This window comes from Pipistrellus hanaki, assembly GCF_964339955.1.
Source record: "Pipistrellus hanaki genome assembly, chromosome: 16".
Taxonomy (NCBI): Eukaryota; Metazoa; Chordata; class Mammalia; order Chiroptera; family Vespertilionidae; genus Pipistrellus; species Pipistrellus hanaki.
Window position 1 is genome coordinate 30,375,749 of NC_140518.1, and position 17,028 is coordinate 30,392,776.

General features: G+C 45.0%; 2 protein-coding genes across 5 annotated transcripts in view; both read right to left on the reverse strand.

Moving 5' to 3' along the window:
* Positions 1 to 5,009, reverse strand: part of BLTP2 (bridge-like lipid transfer protein family member 2) — a 29,696-nt gene extending 24,687 nt beyond the window's left edge. For 2 of the 4 annotated variants that reach the window (XR_014793060.1, XR_014793061.1), the window contains exons 1-10: positions 4,804 to 5,009; positions 3,897 to 4,020; positions 3,356 to 3,405; positions 2,879 to 3,026; positions 2,582 to 2,700; positions 2,269 to 2,329; positions 1,891 to 2,080; positions 686 to 809; positions 414 to 538; positions 103 to 170 (exon numbers count right to left, since the gene is read on the reverse strand). Coding sequence is in view for 2 of the 4 variants with exons in the window: in XM_084862824.1 (XP_084718950.1) it covers positions 103 to 170; positions 414 to 538; positions 686 to 809; positions 1,891 to 2,080; positions 2,269 to 2,329; positions 2,582 to 2,700; positions 2,879 to 3,026; positions 3,356 to 3,405; positions 3,897 to 4,020; positions 4,804 to 4,871 (1,077 nt within the window). In the remaining 2 variants the exon portion in view is untranslated. The remainder of the gene's footprint in view (positions 1 to 102; positions 171 to 413; positions 539 to 685; positions 810 to 1,890; positions 2,081 to 2,268; positions 2,330 to 2,581; positions 2,701 to 2,878; positions 3,027 to 3,355; positions 3,406 to 3,896; positions 4,021 to 4,803) is intronic. The other 2 variants (XM_084862824.1, XM_084862825.1) reach the window with 1 other exon arrangement.
* Positions 5,010 to 8,866: 3,857 nt separating this feature from the next.
* On the reverse strand, positions 8,867 to 16,956 carry SDF2 (stromal cell derived factor 2). The gene is made up of 3 exons (XM_084863058.1): positions 16,748 to 16,956; positions 12,457 to 12,653; positions 8,867 to 9,546 (listed from the first exon to the last, which is right to left on the reverse strand). Exons 1-3 carry the CDS (start codon positions 16,896 to 16,898, stop codon positions 9,259 to 9,261), a joined length of 636 nt encoding a protein of 211 aa, XP_084719184.1. The 5' UTR covers positions 16,899 to 16,956; the 3' UTR covers positions 8,867 to 9,258.
* Between the last annotated feature and the right edge of the window lie 72 nt (positions 16,957 to 17,028).

Here is a 17,028-nt window from a genome sequence, read left to right on the forward strand (position 1 = left end):
AAAGAGAACACCAGAAATATGAACTTGGGTTTTATCTCATAAGGCAATGATGTAGGAAGAGAACAGAGAAAGGAGTAATTCTTGGTACCACAGTCATCATACCTGCACACTAGCCTTGAGGGAGTTGAGGCAGACAATGCGCTGGCGGCTCTGGGACAGCAACAACCCATCTGTGAGGGCAGAGGACAGATCAGAGAACACTGGGAGCAAAAGGTAAAACTAGGGGAGTGTCAGAGACAGGCAAGGAGTTAAACAGGTTGTCACCAACACTCAAGAGTTGGGGCTATTTTCTCTCAGTATGGTTCCTCCTCCCGCTCCCCACTGATCTCAAATTAAGACGACCATGGGACAAGTGGCAGAAAAGAGTGTCTGGTCCTCCCATTCTCTCTCAGTACCGGAATCCCCACCCAAACCTTTTAGTAGGAGTTCAGTGCTCATCTGTGCCAAATCAGAGTTTGCTGTGAAGCTACGGAGGGGCAGCTGATCCTCATCACGGTGGTACAGGAAGTGCAACAGCTTCAGTGTCCAATTCAGATGCCTGAGCCAGAAACAGACTCAAGCTCAGAAATATGTGGCGTTCCCATTCTCTGCATACACAAGCTCAGTGCAGCTACTTGCTGCATATATACCCTGCATATAACTTCAACTATCACTCTCCACGCTTCGGGGGCAGAAGAGAGCTCACCTCTTTTGACTATTCATGGACAGCACCACACTTGTAATATCCATTTTCACCTTCACCTGGTCTGGCAGCTGCTGAAGGAGGTAGAGGCCAGGCAGAGTTGGTTCGGCCACATTTTTTGTCACCTCTGAAAACATGCAATGAATACAAAAGCCATCAATCCTTAACACTCTCAAGTCTCAAAAAATGCCCTGTCCTCTTTGACCAAAAGCTCCTATATAAAATAGACTAGCCAAATGCCCAATCTTAGGCTAAAAGGCAAATATCCCAGAGATTTAGGAATGTGCTTGTAATTCGTTCCCCAAAGTCTAAAAAATAGTATGAGGAACAGATTGGTATAATAGAAAGACTATGGACTTAGGGTTAAATAATTTAAACCTCATGTTTAATATCTGTTAGCTGTGTGACCTGTCAAAATACCTGTATAGGGGCTCTCCCTCTCAGGAGCATGCTCGAGTCTTTCCCCTTCTCTCTCCTAAGCTCCAAGGACCCCCAATTTTGCCTCTGTAATTTGTTTCCTGAGCCCATTTCTTCTACTGCTCACTTCTACCTCTGTGATTTTCTAAATAAACTTTCTCTTATAATTTAGAAATCTTCCTAGGCTTCTGTGTTCTCATTGGTGCAATGCTGAGGACTTAGTGAGAGAACTTATATAAAGCATAGTACAGGTCTAATCCTATAAATAAAGAGGTGATATGCAAATTGACCATCATGTCCTCACAAGATGGCTACCTACAACCAGGCTGGCAGGGGGGTTAGTGAGGGACAAAAAAAGGACTGAACAAGCAGGCTACATGGGGCAACCAGGCCAGCAGGGGGGGGCAGTAAGGGGTGCCAGGCCAGCGCAGTTGGGGGGAGGGCAGAGAGAAGCTGTTAGGGGCAACTGGGCAGGCAGGCAGATGAGCGATTAGGAGCCAGTGTTCCAGGATTGCGAGGGGTCCTGGAATGAAGAGAATGCAGGCTGGGCTGAGGGAACCCCCCCCCCCCCCCCGCCCCGCATGCACGAATTTTGTGCACCGGTCCTCTAGTTTTTTATAATTACCCACTAAACATTGGTTCTTTTATGTCCTATTTCCTCTATCCTCAGGATCCAAGGCCAAGGTGACTAACAAATCACACCTAAATGAGCAGTGATACCACTATTTTATTCTACTTCCAAAATAACCTGAGAACAGGGCAGTCAAGAAGCTCACTGACTGGGGCTTTACCTGAACCGGGAATAGGCTTAGGTGCCAGGCTTGCGCCCTGCTGCAGCAGCTGACTATGGAACAGGCCCTCGTGCAGCTCAGCATGGAGTGTCCACACATCCACATTAATTGCCTTCAGTTGCCGACTCCTGATGCCCACCTCTAGACACAGCTTTAGAGCCAGGGAGAGCTCTGCTAGGCAGGTGTCCTCCTGCAGAAAGAATAAGCTGCTTAGGTATATATGTGTAGGGAGTCTGGGAGTTTGGGGTCAAAAACTCAGTGGTCTGGAATCCTACCTTGAGAGAAGCCCATAAGGACACAGAATCTATGGGCTAAGCCCTAAGCTCCTTCTTATGACCAGAAGAAAACAAGGCATCTGAAGGACCATGGCATACTCACCAGCTGGCCACTCTTTAGAACTTTGCTGTTGATCTGACTTAGGCTCACTTCACATTTTAGCCTGAGGAAGGGGAAAAAAAAAAAAAATTAAAAGCACTAGGCCCCTTTCCTCACCATTTACCTTCAATCAAGCTTTGTTGGCTGGAAGGGACAAGGCAAGCAGAAGTGCCTAATCTCAGCCTCTCCTCAAGTTGCACAGAATAAGAACCTGACACTTTGATAAGAAGGCTCAGGCATCCACCACCCCCCCCCCCCCCGAAACAACTGTAAGGCAAGAATGGGCCTACTAGACCCTTTTTTGCCCAGACTTTACCTTTTCCCATCACTATCCAAAAGAAAGCTGCTTTCTCTGATCTGAACGTGCCACAGGGACTCAGAGGTAGCTACCTTGAGAACCATGAAGTTTATAGAATCTACATGAATGGAGAATAGCTGGAAGGAAGGAACAAAGAACAGTAATTATTGTCAAGGCACTTCCCCTTCTTTCTAACAGAAAGAGAGGAAGAGACAGCTCTTAGTATCATGCCCCCCAAGAGTAGAAAAACCCACCCATGATTCCAAGGCCAGTCATTCCCAGCACAGTCCACGGAAAAGGCAGACGTCGTCTCACCTGGCAGATGATCTTCAATAAGGCTGGGCTGAAGGGCAGCTCTTTTGGTTGCACTCCTGTGCTCTGGGAGAATGGAGCACACAGGCCAGAAACCTTCTGGAGGTCAGTTCTGATACGCACTTCTCCAAAGCACAATGCCACATAGCGCCTGCCCAGAAGAGAAACCTCACTGCCATCGGGCCCATCCCTTCCATAGCAGTCTCTTCCCCTCCCTCACAGTCACTCTCCCATCCTCCCTAAAAATGCAGCTCAAAAGAAAAAAAGAGGAAAAAAAAAAAAAAGTAACTCAAATCTCAAATCTGGAGGATAGTCTCAATAGTAGTTATCAATATCTGTCTCACTAGAGATAATAGCTTCCAGGAGACATCAAGCCAAAAACCCACTTCCCTTCTTTGAGGCCTGGGTAGAAGAATCCCATTCTACAAACCCCAATCCCAAAGACTCCCCAAAGGAAGAGCGAGGCTATAGGATACTCACGGCAGGTCATGGCTAAGGAGTTTGCTGGAGATCCACAGGCTATCAATTTCCTAAAACATGGAAGAAAGGTTTGTGCATGAGCCGCTAGGTAAGACATGAGCAGCTTGACACGTCAGGAAAGGTTCTAAGAAGAGACGGAAGAGCTGTAGCCCTTCCACTAATTATTCTCCATCCATTTCTACTGGCTTCTCTCCGCCACACTATATCCTGCTCCTCACAGGGATGTTTGTATTTCTCTTGTATGGATAAGCTGCCCTGTTTCCCCTCTTACATTAGAACAGTAAGCTCTTCTATTTCCTGTTATCTTTGTTCTGTGCTTTTACCTTTGTATTGTTCTTATGTGCCCTGGACACTGTGCCTAAGAAGCATTTTTAACCAAAAAACATACATCAATCCCAGCATTCCCAAACAAAGATCATCTTGGCAAAGGGGTGACAAGACTGGGACAACTAGGGAAGCCACCCAGAATTTATTAAAAAGAAACAAGTTGAAATTAAGCTGGATCAACACCTCCCTACCCAGGGAATTCCGCAGGACTCACCACTGTTTGCTGGTGCTGCTGAAACTTAAGACTGACATTCTGGATCCAAAAAAAGGAGCCAATCTTTAGCTCTGCCTGCAGCTTCCGCTGACACCACTTGGTGACCAACCGGACCACAAGCCACCTGCAGAGAAATCCCTGAGTTCACGGGACCCTCTCCCAATGATGGCGTCCCTTACCCCTCGCTGATCCTAGAAGCCCTTGCAAAGGGTCAAATCCTGAAGCTGAGTCTTCTGGGCAACTCTCCAGCCTCCCAGAACACTGCTCTATCATGCACACTGAGCCACAGTGATCAGAACTGTAGCCCCAGACGTGATTAGACAAATTAAACTCCACCTTCTGAGTTGGAGACTAAGAAAGCAACCCCCCCAAATCTTTAGGAACCCCAAAGGTAGAGTCGGAAGTACTGGCAGCCCAGTCAGAAGTGCCATCACATACTCCCCAAAGGGTCTCTGTCTTCGCCCTGCAGACAGATGTCCGCAAGAAGGCACTGTGGGGTCACTCCCGGCCAGCTCAAAGGCTGCTCTCCCAGGGCGGTCAGACCTGTTCTGGCTCCCCGGGGCGAGGCTGCAGGTGCCTCTGCGTCCGGAGGAAGGGGCGCTCCGGGGCGTGTGGAGGGGTTCAGGGAGACCACGAGCCGGCCCCCTCCTCACACACTCCCACCCCGATTCAGCTCCCAGCCTCGGCATGTCCTCAGGCCTCACCGATCCCCTTAGTCTTCCTCAATCCCAGCGGCTCCTCGCCAGCTCCGACCCCGCGCCCCCTCCCTCGTCGCCGCCCGCCATAGCCCGCGCTCGGTCCCCTCTAGCCCTCTCCTCCCTCGGTCTCCCCCTCCCGCGCGCCCCCTCCTAAGTCTCTTCCTCCCACTCCCACCCCCCGCCCCGCCGAAGCCGGGATCCTCCCTCACCGGCCTAGGAAGAGGGTGAACAGAGCGACCAAGAGTAAGGCCAACAGCGCGGCGAAGAACAGGGGCATTACGGCCCCGGCCCTGGCCCCGGCCCCGGCCCCGGCCCGGCCTGGCTCCGGCCCCCGCCCAGCCGGGCCCCGCCTCCGGCTCCCGCAGCTCCGCCGCGGGCCGACCAGCCGCGCGCCCGGGACGGCACGGGACCAGGAAGCCTTGGCGCGCGTGCGCCCCGCCCCTCGCGGCCGGCCAGCCAGCGACGGGCCCGTTACCCCGCCCCGTGCGCGCTCCCCGGCGGGGCCGACCGGCTGCAAGCCCGAAGTGCAGGCGTGGCCGGCAGGGGGAGCGCCGGCACGGACCTCGTGGGGACTGACGCAAACGCCCCGCCCCACCCCGGACGCACCCTTCGGTGCCCGGAAATGCGGAGCGGCGGACTTGCGTGGGGTCGGATTCTGAACGGTTCCCCGGTTTGCAGTGGGTCTGGCCGGCGGCAGAGTTCCATTTACAAAGCACTCCCCTTGTGATAGTTACAGAGTTGGCTTGACCATTTAGGCCCTAAATAAATAAATTTTATTTAGGGTCTGGACCGAGCGAGGACACTGCAGAAGTGACACCCCTGAGTCAGACGAAGTTAGCTCTCCTGTCTTATTCAAGAGCCTTGTCTGAAAATCATTGAGAAAACCAAGAGGTAATTAATTAAGGCCTCAAAGAAATGTGTTTAATTCACTATACTCTGGTTTCTCTTCAGATCGTATAAATCTTTCGCCTTTTAATTCACTAAGGAATGACTTCTTAATTCGTTCATTGTATGAATACTTCTCTAGTCAATTAATTCAGGGTGTCCCCAGCCCTAGCAGGTGTGGTTCAGTGGTTGGAGCGTGGGCCCTCATAGGAAGGTCCCGGTTCGATTCCTGGTCAAGGGCACCTACCTGGGTTAGGGTTACATCCCGCCCCAGTCAGGGGGCCAACGGGAGGCAACCAATGAATGTGTCTTTCTCTCGCATTGATATTTCTCCCGTGCACTCTCTCTGAAAATCAATGGGGGGGGGGGGGGGGGGCAGGGGTTGTATGTAAATATCGGATGTCTCAAAAAAATGTATACACACTTTGAATGATTATAATGTCAGTGTTTATTAACATACAGTTCATTTTCAAAATTTAAAAGAACCCTCAGAAATGAATAGGTTTTTTTTTGTCAATGCCTTTTTGCAAACTGATGACTGTTCCAGGCCAAGTACTGATAACACAAAGCAATAGTATTTCAAACATCAAGAATCATTTCCTGCCCTAACTGGTTTGGCTCAATGGATAGAGCATCGGCCTGCTGATTGAGGGGTCCCAGGTTCTATTCCAGTCAAGGGCACATGCCAGGGTTGTGGGCTCAACCTCCAGTAGGGGGCGTGCAGGAGGCAGTCAATCCATGATTCTCTCTCATTGATGTTTCTCTCTCTCTCTCTCTCTCTCTCCCTCTCCCTTCCTCTTTGAAATCAACAAAAATATATATATTTTTTAAAGAATCATTTCCTTTGGTATTTGTGCACCCTCAAGTCATCAACTATTGCCAGGTTTTGTATGGTAAACTTTATATTTTATGTATCTCCATGGAAAGAAGTCTAATGGCTGGGGGTGGGGGGACGACAATGGTAAGATATGTACACATATAATGCCTTAATTAAAAAGGGGGGGGAGCCAAAACCAGTTTGGCTCAGTGGATAGAGCGTTGGCCTGCAGACTGAAGGGTCCCAGGTTCGATTCCGGTCAAGGGCATGTACCTTGGTTGTGGGCACATCCCCAGTAGGGGGTGTGCAGGAGGCAGTGATTGATGATCCTCTCTCATCAATGTTTCTGACTCTCTGTCCCTCTCTCTTCCTCTCTGTGAAAAATCAATAAAATATATATTTAAATAAATAAATAAATAAAAAGGGGGGGGAGAAAAAAGTCTAATGGCACTTTAGGATAAATTTTCTTTGTTCAAAACTTAGTCTGGCATCACCCATTATTTCAAATCAGTTCAATCTGAAAAGGAGTCAAAATTAAGTGATTTATCAGCTATTATAGAATGTATATATTTTTTTGGGACACCCTATATGTATTGACCTGTGGGGGCAGTACAATTCTGAACTCTTCGTTGGAAGGTTTTGTTTGTTTTTATTTTTAGAGAGGGAGAAAGAAACATTGATGTGTGATGTGTGAAACATCCATAGACCTTCTGCACACCCCCTACTTGTGATTGAATGAACATCACTGGCATGTGCCCTGACCCAGAACCCAAACGGCCAGGGCTGTAGTTTTCAATGTCTACTGTGCATAGTGCAATCTGGGTACACTGGGGGTGGGGTGAGGATGGGTACCACAGAAGTAGAGGGTATTGTTCTTGCCCTCAGGTCAACTTTACTTTGTCTGTTTCCTTATCTATAAAATGAGGGAATTGGACAAAGTCCCTTCCAATTCTATTACAATGATGCTAATACAGTACAAGCTGAAGAAATTCTGGGGATTTTAAAATAAGTACTTCACAAACCTTTGCTCTCACATACTAATCTCCATAAACATCCTCCAATATTTTACTGGAGACTCTTCCATTCCTTCAGATAAAGCACCATTTCAACTTTCACCTGGGTTGCCCAAAGTTGCTTTTACCCCTCAACCTGGTTTCCTTCCTAATCTAGTCCTCTCTTCACTAATTTCACACCTTTCCCAGGGCTCCACTGCCGTGCTGTTACTTTATAGTTCATACGTATCCCTCAAGGACTATCATTCTGCCTTTCTCCTAATAACCTGCAGCCTCCCATCAGGGTACGTTTTGTCTGTGAAGCTTTAGGGAAGACCCAACGACTCAGTGAAAACTTTGTCCAAGCCAAGAGGGGTACTTTGCAACACAGCTCCCTCCTCTCATTCATCTTGTCCATTCTGTTCCCTTTAGTCAGCTGATTTCCAACATTTCTTTTTCTTCCCAGACTGTTAACATTCTGCTCCCAATCATCTCAGTAGCCTGAAATGTTGATTTTATCATTTGTCTACTTTCGGGAGAGCTCTAAGGGATCAATGCAACTGAACCTGAATAGGGGGGAGTGGATATAAATAATGCTCAACTGGTTTATGGTCTCAATGACACAAGTCCTTGCAAAGAAATCATGTCTTATAAATCCATGTCTAGCACAGATCTATACAGGTTTCCCCAGCTATCTGAAAGTAGAGTGTACCTATGAAACCTTTCATAAACTGAAATGGTGCAAACTAGCCACTGCTTTCCAAAAATTTCTCATTAGTTTTTTGTTTTTTTTTAAATTGATTTCAAAGAGGAAGAGGGAGAGAAACATCAATGATGAGAATCATTGATCAGCTGCCTCCTGCACGCCACCTACTGGGGACCAAATCACATCGTAGGGCCATTATTACCTATTTTCACTAACCAAAATGATGAAAAGTCATCACTTATTAATGTGGGCCTTTGTAAAAGGAAAGTAGTGTATAACAGGGACTTTTGGAGATGTTTTCTACCTTAACTCCCTAACAAAACAAGGAGAAAAAAATCTGAAAGTTTCTAAAAATAAAAAGGCCTGCTAGTCACTAAATTCCAGTAGATGGCAGAAACCCCTGTTTACCACTGCATGCTTGAAGGACAGGAGCAAACTTTCTGGAATTCACCAGCAGAGAAAAGGAAAAAGAGATGAGCAGAGGACAAAAATTTTCTACCCGCCTTTTCAGAGAAAGATATCCCTACATTTGTCCCCAAAAGAGTAGTTATTACCAAGAGCTAACATAATTGTAGTGTAGTAAAAAGAACTCAGTGGAGCTGTCAGCCTGTAGACTGAAGGCTTCTGGTCAAGGTCACATGCCTAAGTTGCTGGCTCAGTCCCCAGTAGGGGGCATGCAGGAGGCAGCCAATCAGTGACTCTCATCATTGATGTTTCTATCTCTCTCCTTTCCTCTCTGAAATCAATAAAAATATATTTAAGATAAATAAAAATAAAAGCAATGGAATAACTTGCCTCACAAAATAAAGACCTATTAAAAAAATTAATCAGATCATGAAAATAGCATTCCTAATAAATGACAACACAGTGGCTAACAATGAAATTCTTTTTTTATCATTTTGGAGAAAGCAAGCAGGGGAAAAGTCAGACATATTAATAATCCACAATGCCAAGGTTTTGAAGAGTAAAAATTTCCCAGCTGGGAAGGATGGCTCCCTTGGTTTCTGTTTTATCAGTAGGAATTAAAAACACCTGCTCCTTCACCAAGTCTTGTACTCAAAAAAGAACAGATCCAAGTCTGAGAGAACAACCATTTCAACTGTAAAAGGCTGAAGCCTCCAAACACAGTCACTGTTTTCTGCCGGCCATCTTCATCTCGTGGTGACATGGCCAATGCCGGGAGACCTGTGGCAGGAGTCCCAGGCGAAGCAGCAGCAGAAGTCTATGAACACTGTGTGGTGACAGCGGCTCACAGCCTCCAGGCTCAGAGCTCCGCATGGTGGGCTTCTGCCTTCAACAACTCACTGGGTTTCATGAAGATGCCTTCCATGGCTTTCCAGTAGTTGTTCGGGCTTGACTGAGCCATGCCATGCACCTCTTTTTGCCCGCTGATGGGCCGGCCATATTGTTCTCCAGTGACAGACAGCAGGACCTCGGTGGAAGAATGCTTGAACCGCACCTCATCATCCCTCACCCAGTAGGGCCCATTACAGAGCACCGTCCAGTCATCCAGATAATCACCTTCACCTTCTTCACCAAAAGCACTCACTTCCTAGAAGACACAGATGGTGCCAATGTTAGCATGGCTGACACATAGACTTGGAAAGGGGAGGTAGGCAATAGGAAGAAAAATAAGGCTACCCAAAAGTGAAAAATAAGAGGCTTTTCAGGGTTGTTTAGAAGTAAGTAAATAATTTAAACTGTGGAAAAAAGATAAGACATAAAGAACACAAAAGCAGTTGCCATAAGATTATGATCCAAACACTAATTTTACAAGTAACTCGTTATTTGCCTTATATTTTCTATTATAGTCTTAAAATACTTTATAGCTCTTGTTATTTGACTTGAAATATTCCTGCCTTATCCCCTTAACTAGATTTTAAATGACCTGGTGAGAAACAAGCTGGAGACCAGCAGACCCTGAATGTCAGCTGTATCCCTTCCTATGCAATTCCTCTTCTATCATATAAAATGATAACAATATCACCTTACAGAATAATTATAAGAATTAAACAAAATAAGAAATATTAATTGAGCAAATTATAGCATATTCTATCTTCCACTCCTAATCCCATCCCCCTTAGGGCCAAATATTTAGAGTTTTTATCACAATAAAAAAGTTAAATTAATTCAGAAATATATAATTTAAATATACACTGATAGCTATATAATGTACAGTAAAACGATAAAAAGCAGTCAGATTAAGACTAAAGCGAAGGAATTGCACAAAATGAACAATTCTTCTACTTTGTATGTATACTAGAAGTGAATGAGTAGGTGAATGGATGACAGTGGAGCCAGATATCTCACCGTTAGAGAGTGACTTTACAAAGGGAGGAGACTAGAATGATCTATACGGTAATGGATTCGAATTGAAGACATGATTAAGAACTCATGTCTAAGTTAATATACTAGTACATACATATAAACACCCATAAGTCCATACTGATATAAACAAAAGATTAAATAAGTAAAAAGAGACAAATCTCCCCTACAGAAGAATTCCAAATAAATCATGTAGCTACTCCGTCCTGAAGGAGCGGAAGCACAGGTGCTCTCCTTCTGGGGAGCAAACCCGTGCCTTTCCATCCCCCTCATCCTTCCCCAGGCCTGTTACCCTTCCCTTTCTCTCTCCTAAGCTGAAGGGCTCTTCTTTTGCCTCTGAAACTTGTTTCCTCAGCCCATTTCTTTTCTTTTTTTCTTTTTTTAAAATATATTTTATTGATTTTTTACAGAGAGAAAGGGAGAGAGACAGAGAGCTAGAAACGTCGATGAGAGAGAAACATCGACCAGCTGCCTCCTGCACACCCCCCACCGGGGATGTGCACACAACCAATGTACATGCCCTTGACCAGAATCGAACCTGGGACCTTTCAGTCCGCAGACCGACGCTCTACCACTGAGCCAAACCGGCTTCGGCTCAGCCCATTTCTTTCACAGCTCACTTCTTCTACCTCTGTGACTTTCTACATAAGCTTTCTCTTACAATTTAAAAAAAAAAAAGGGGGGGGGGGAGTGCATAAGAGCATAACTTCCCATTCTTAAGTGTGGGCTGTGCAAGACTTTAATTTCTAGAGTACAGTATGGACAGCAGGAAAAAAAACAGTAATTTTACAGGAGAAACCTGACAAACACTAATTCAGAAATCAGTATCAACAGTCATAAATTATGTAGATAGTATATATCCTTACTATGATGTGATGAAAATGGCACTTTACCTGTGATCTTTCTCCGAAAAACCTTTATAAATCCAGTCTAATCTTAAGAAAAACATCAAATTTCAATAAAAGAGTAGCCTATAATATACCTAGCCAGCACTCCTCAAAACTGTCAAAGTAATCAAAAACAAGAAGAATCTGAGAACTGTCACAGCCAAGAGGAGCTTAAGGAGATGTGACAACGAAATGTAACGTGATGTCCTGTTTGGGATCCTGGAACAGAGAAAGGATAGCAGTAAAAATTAACGAGAACGGAATAACCTATGGACTTTAGTTGATAACAATGTAACAATATTATCAATTAACTGTCCAGTCATCCAGATAATCACCAGCAAATCTACCATACTAAGTTAACAGAGAAAACTATGTACAGAGTGAGAGTGGAAAGCAGTCATTAAAGGGTCCCACAACCACCAAAACCGGTTTGGCTCAGTGGATAGAGCGTCGGCCTGCGGACTAAAAGGTCCCAGGTTCGATTCCGGTCAAGGACATGTACATTGGTTGCAGGCATATCCCCCATAGGGGGTGTGCAGGAGGCAGCTAGTCGATGTATATCTCTCATCGATGTTTCTAGCTCTCTATCCCTCTCTCTCTTCCTCTCTGTAAAATATCAATAAAATATATATATTTTTTTAAAAAGAGTCCCACAATCCCCAAAAGCTATCTAAATCCTACAATGAAGAAACATATTGGTTTCCAAACTTGCAATAAAAATTATTATTATTGTAATGATGCTGACTGACTATGTCAAGAAAATGAATTAGGTATTATGCCATTTTTTTTTAAGCCGTGAGCTAATATATATCTATTCTGTCTTCCCTCCTCATTCGGTCTAGATGTAAAGTCTCCAGGAAACAATGTCTTTCCCATGTATGAGACAAAGCCAATTCTCCAGGTTTGTACAAAAAAGAACGTCTGCCCGGCTGGTGTGCTCAGTGGCTGAGCATCAACCCATGAACCAGGCTCCTGGTCATGGTTTGATTTCCGGTCAGGGCACGTGCCCAGGTGGTGGGCTCTATCCCCAGTAGGTGACGTGCAGGAGGCAGCTGATCAATGGTTCTCTATTATCACTGATGTTTCTATCCCTCTCTCCCTTTCCCTTCCTCTCTGAAATCAACCAAAAAACATTTATTTTTAAAAAGAGAGAACATCTACACCTGGAAAAGAAAGGACTAAGAATGAAGATATCAAACGACTCAACTGAGTAAACACAAAACAGCAATGACCCACAGGATGCCACTCACCTGGTTTCCAGAAAGAGGTGAGGTGAAGTGGTGACTATGGAGGTTTCGGCCAGTGTTGACATGTGTCAGCCGAATGGGCTGGCCACATTTGATGGGTGTTCCCCTCTCACAAACTGTGGAGGTCTTCCCGCGTATCCTCCAGTAACTGTTGCTGTCATCCACAGAAGTTACACCTGTCACTGACTGCTGCCCACTACCTGCAACCAAAAAAAAGAGGTAAGTTCAATTGGACCCCTCTACCACATGGCCTCTGACAAAGCTTTATTTTTATTTTCTGTCAAATTCCCCCAAATAGGCCACTTGCATATAAACAACAGGGATATTCTCTTCTCTCGGCCTCATTCACTACACAATTCTTGAAAGGCACTCCATATTTCCCAGATATTCTTGCCTATTCCTCCTACTTTTGCCTTCAGTCCCTTGGCCCTGCCTGAACCACAGTTCATCCTGGGCAATCACATTTACTCTACCCACATTTTTAACCACCACCTCTACAATGATGGTGAAGAGATGCTCCTCAATTATGACAGGGTTAGTCCTGATAAACCCAACACAAGCTGAAAAATATCATAAATCAAAATGCATTTAATGCCTAACATACCAAACATCCAAATTTACCCTCAATGGTTTCTACTGAATTAAAATTGTTTTCACACCATGGTAAAGTAAAAATGTTTTAAGGCAGGAACCATCTGTACTTAACTTGGTATCTCAGGCCCAGCACAATCTCTATTGTGAGCTCTAGACTGATTCTGGTTCTCAAATCTGGCTATATGTCAGGAGCATCCAAAGAGCTTTTTCTAAAATATACTTTATTGATTTTTTTAGAGAGGAAGGGAGAGGGATAGAAAGTTAGAAACATTGATCAGCTGCCTCTTGCACACCTCCTACTGGGGGTGTGCCTGCAACCAAGGTACATGCCTTTGACCCAGAATCGAACCTGGGACCCTTCAGTCCGAAGGCCAATGCTCTATCCACTGAGCCAAACCGGTTAGGGCTACAGAGAGCTTTTTATTTTTATTTTGTTTTAAATATATTTTTATTGATTTTTTACAGAGATGAAGGGAGAGAGATAGAGAGCTAGAAACGTCGATGAGAGAGAAACCGACCAGCCGCCTCCTGCACACCCCACACCGAGGATGTGCCTGCAACCAACGTACATGCCCCTTGACCGGAATCGAACCTGGGACCTTTCAGTCCGTAGACTGACGCTCTACCACTGAGCCAAACCGGTTTCGGCACAGAGAGCTTTTTAAACTTGGCTTCCCATTGGCAGGACTCTGATTTAGTAGATCCAAAGTAGCAAATTAGGTCAAATTTAAAAATAATAAAATGGCCCTGGTAGGTGTTGCTAAATGGTTAGAGTGTTGGCCCACAGACCGAAGGGTCTTGGGTTTAATACCAGTCAAGGGTATATACCTGAGTTGTGGGTTAGATCCCTGGCCCCAATCAGGAAGCAACCAGTTTCTATATGTCTCTTTCACATCAATGTTTCTCTCTCTCTCTCTCCTTCCCCCATCCCCTCCATTCTCTCTTAAAAAAGAAGAAAAAAGGGCCAAAACCGGTTTGGCTCAGTGGTAGAGCGTCGGTCTGCGGACTGAAAGGTCCCAGGTTCGATTCCGGTCAAGGGCATGTACATTGGTTGCGGGCACATCCCCAGTAGGGGGTGTGCAAGAGGCAGCTAGTCGATGTTTCTCTCTCATCGACATTTCTAACTCTCTATCTCTTTCCCTTCCTCTCTGTAAAAAATCAATAAAATATATTTAAAAAAAGAAAAAGAAAAAAGGGAAAATATCCTGGAGTGAGGATTAACATCAAAGTAATAAAGCAGACACATAGCAGGTGTTCACTGAATGGTTGCTAGTATTATTAAGACATCCCAACAATGACAACTCAGTTCCTTTCCAAGTCTAACTGGTCAAGCAGGTTTTGAGAATCATGAAAGAACTCCTTCCTCTCTTAGCTATTAGCATCACCAAACAGTCATCTTAAATGGCTCTCCTCTCACTAGTTCACTAATTTTTTCTCTTTTTGTCTGTTTTTGTTTTCTTAGAACTTGCTGACTGAGCACCATATCTCCTGTGTCTAGAACAATAATAGGCACACAATAGCAGCTCATTAATCTATGCTGAATGAAACCACAAATTGCTGAAATATAAATGAACAAAAAACTAAGCATATTAATTTCATTTGATAAAAAACCCTCAAAACAGTTTCCTCTCCAATTCCAGTGAGTGCTTTAGTTTAAATTCTTTACAAGAGAAAAGTATGAATAAAAAGAGAACAAAGGAAAAGAGTTGAAGAACAGCCGAGACCGGTTTTGCTCAGTGGATAGAGCGTCGGCTTGGGGACTGAAAGGTCCCGGGTTCGATTCCAGTCAAGGGCATGTGCCTTGGTTGCGGGCATATCCCCAGTGGGGGGTGTGCAAGAGGCGGCTGATTGATGACTTTCTCTCATCGATGTTTCTGGCTCTCTATCTCTCTCCCTTTCGCTCTGTACAAAATCAATAAAATATATTTTTTAAAAAAAGAGTTGAAGAACAAGTATTACTATGCAAAAGAGCTAGAACAGAGGGTCAAGGTCAAAGAGTGAACTCTTGGAGTTCAAAACTTCAGAGATACAGAACTTAGAGTAATTTTTCTGCATGTATGTCTCTCCCACAGTTGACTAGTGCCGGCCTGGCATAGTTGAAAGCAGGCTTTGAACGTAGACAGATTTGGATCGAACTCTGTCTCTGTCTTTCATTAGCTGCAAAGCTTTGAGCATGCCATTTATTTCTGAGCCCATTTCCTCATCTGTAAAATGAGGATAACAATAATCCCTACCTTTAAGGAATGTTATAAATCTAAGAGTATGTATGTAATGTATTCTGGCACATAGCTCACCAGAATGAAGCTGGTATTATCATTTAGATGCCTTAGAACAGTTGTCGGCAAACTGTGGCTCTTTGGCCCCTTGAGTGTGGCTCTTCCACAAAATACCACGTGTGGGCACGCACATACAGTGCAACTGAAGGAGTATCCTAATTAATAACAATGTACCTACCTATGTAGTTTAAGTTTAAAAAATTTGGCATGGCCGAAACCGGTTTGGCTCAGTGGATAGAGCGTCGGCTTGGGGACTGAAGGATCCCGGGTTCGATTCCAGTCAAGGGCATGTACCTTGGTTGCGGGCATATCCCCAGTAGGGGGTGTGCAAGAGGCAGCTGATCGATGACTCTCCCTCATCGATGTTTCTAACTCTATCTCTCCCCCTTCCTCTCTGTACAAAATCAATAAAAATATATCAAAAAAAAAATCTGGCATGCAGGAGGCAGCTGATCAAAAAAATAAATTATATATATATATATATATATATATATATATATATATATATATATAAAATATAGCTGTAGCCAGTTTGACTAAGTGGATAGAGCTTCACCCTGGGACTGAAGGGTCTCAGGTCAAGGGCATGTACCTTGGTTGCGGGCACATCCCCAGTAGGGGGTGTGCAGGAGGCAGCTGATCGATGTCTCTCTCTCATCGATGTTTCTAGCTCTCTATCCCTCTCCTTTCCTCTCTGTAAGAAAATCAATAAATTATATATTTTTAAAAATTATTCAAAGCCCAGGTTGGGGGCTCAATCCCCAGTAGGTGCAGAAAGCAACCAATCAATGATTCTCTCCCTCTCTCTCTCCCCCTTCCTCTCTGAAATCAATAAAAATATATTTAAAAAATATATGTATACATATACACACATGCTTTTCTTCTTAAGATGTGGTTCATTTACACAATGGAATATTATACAGCCATAAAAAGGAATTCTTACACTTTGGGACAGCATGGGTGGACCTGGAGATTACTATGCTAAGCAAAATAAGCCATTCAGAGAAAGATAAATACCCGATGACCTCGCTAATGTGGAACCTAACTAACCAACAAAATAGAACCAGAGGCGCGGATACAAATGTCAGAAGGGATGGGGATGGGGGGACTGGATAAAGAAAGGTAAAGGAATTAGCTAAAGGACATATATGCATAGCCCATGGACAGTGTGAGGATGGGGCTGGGTGGAGGTGGGAAAGGAGGGAAAAATGGGGGACATCTACAAGTGTCAACAATAAAAGTTTTAAGTTAAAAAAAAAAAAGAGAAAGATGCATTACAATTCAATTCTCCCTGATTCTAGGCCTCAAGAACCTCCCAGGGCTCCCCTAACCTTCCCAGACCACACCCCTGAGACTGTCTCCAGGCCCCGCCCCCTCCGGAGCCTATCAAGCCCTCCTAGCCCACCCGAACCGGGGGACCGTACCTGACCCGTAGCGCACGTCGTGTGAGTGCAGTCGCACGTTGTGGCGCGTATTGAGTAGCTTTACCACAGACCCGCAGGTGACCACAGCCGGATTGGACGCTCCTACGGCGCTCCACAAGCCCCCGAACAACAGCAGCGAAACCACAGCCATCCTGGCTCTGCCACAGAGTCCCTAACCCCAAGCAGCGGCTTGGCCCCGCCCCGGAACCGGAAGTGACAAGCGGAACCATAGAGAGGAGGAAATGAAGAAGTCCTCGTTTGGTCTCTACGGTTCCTTTGGC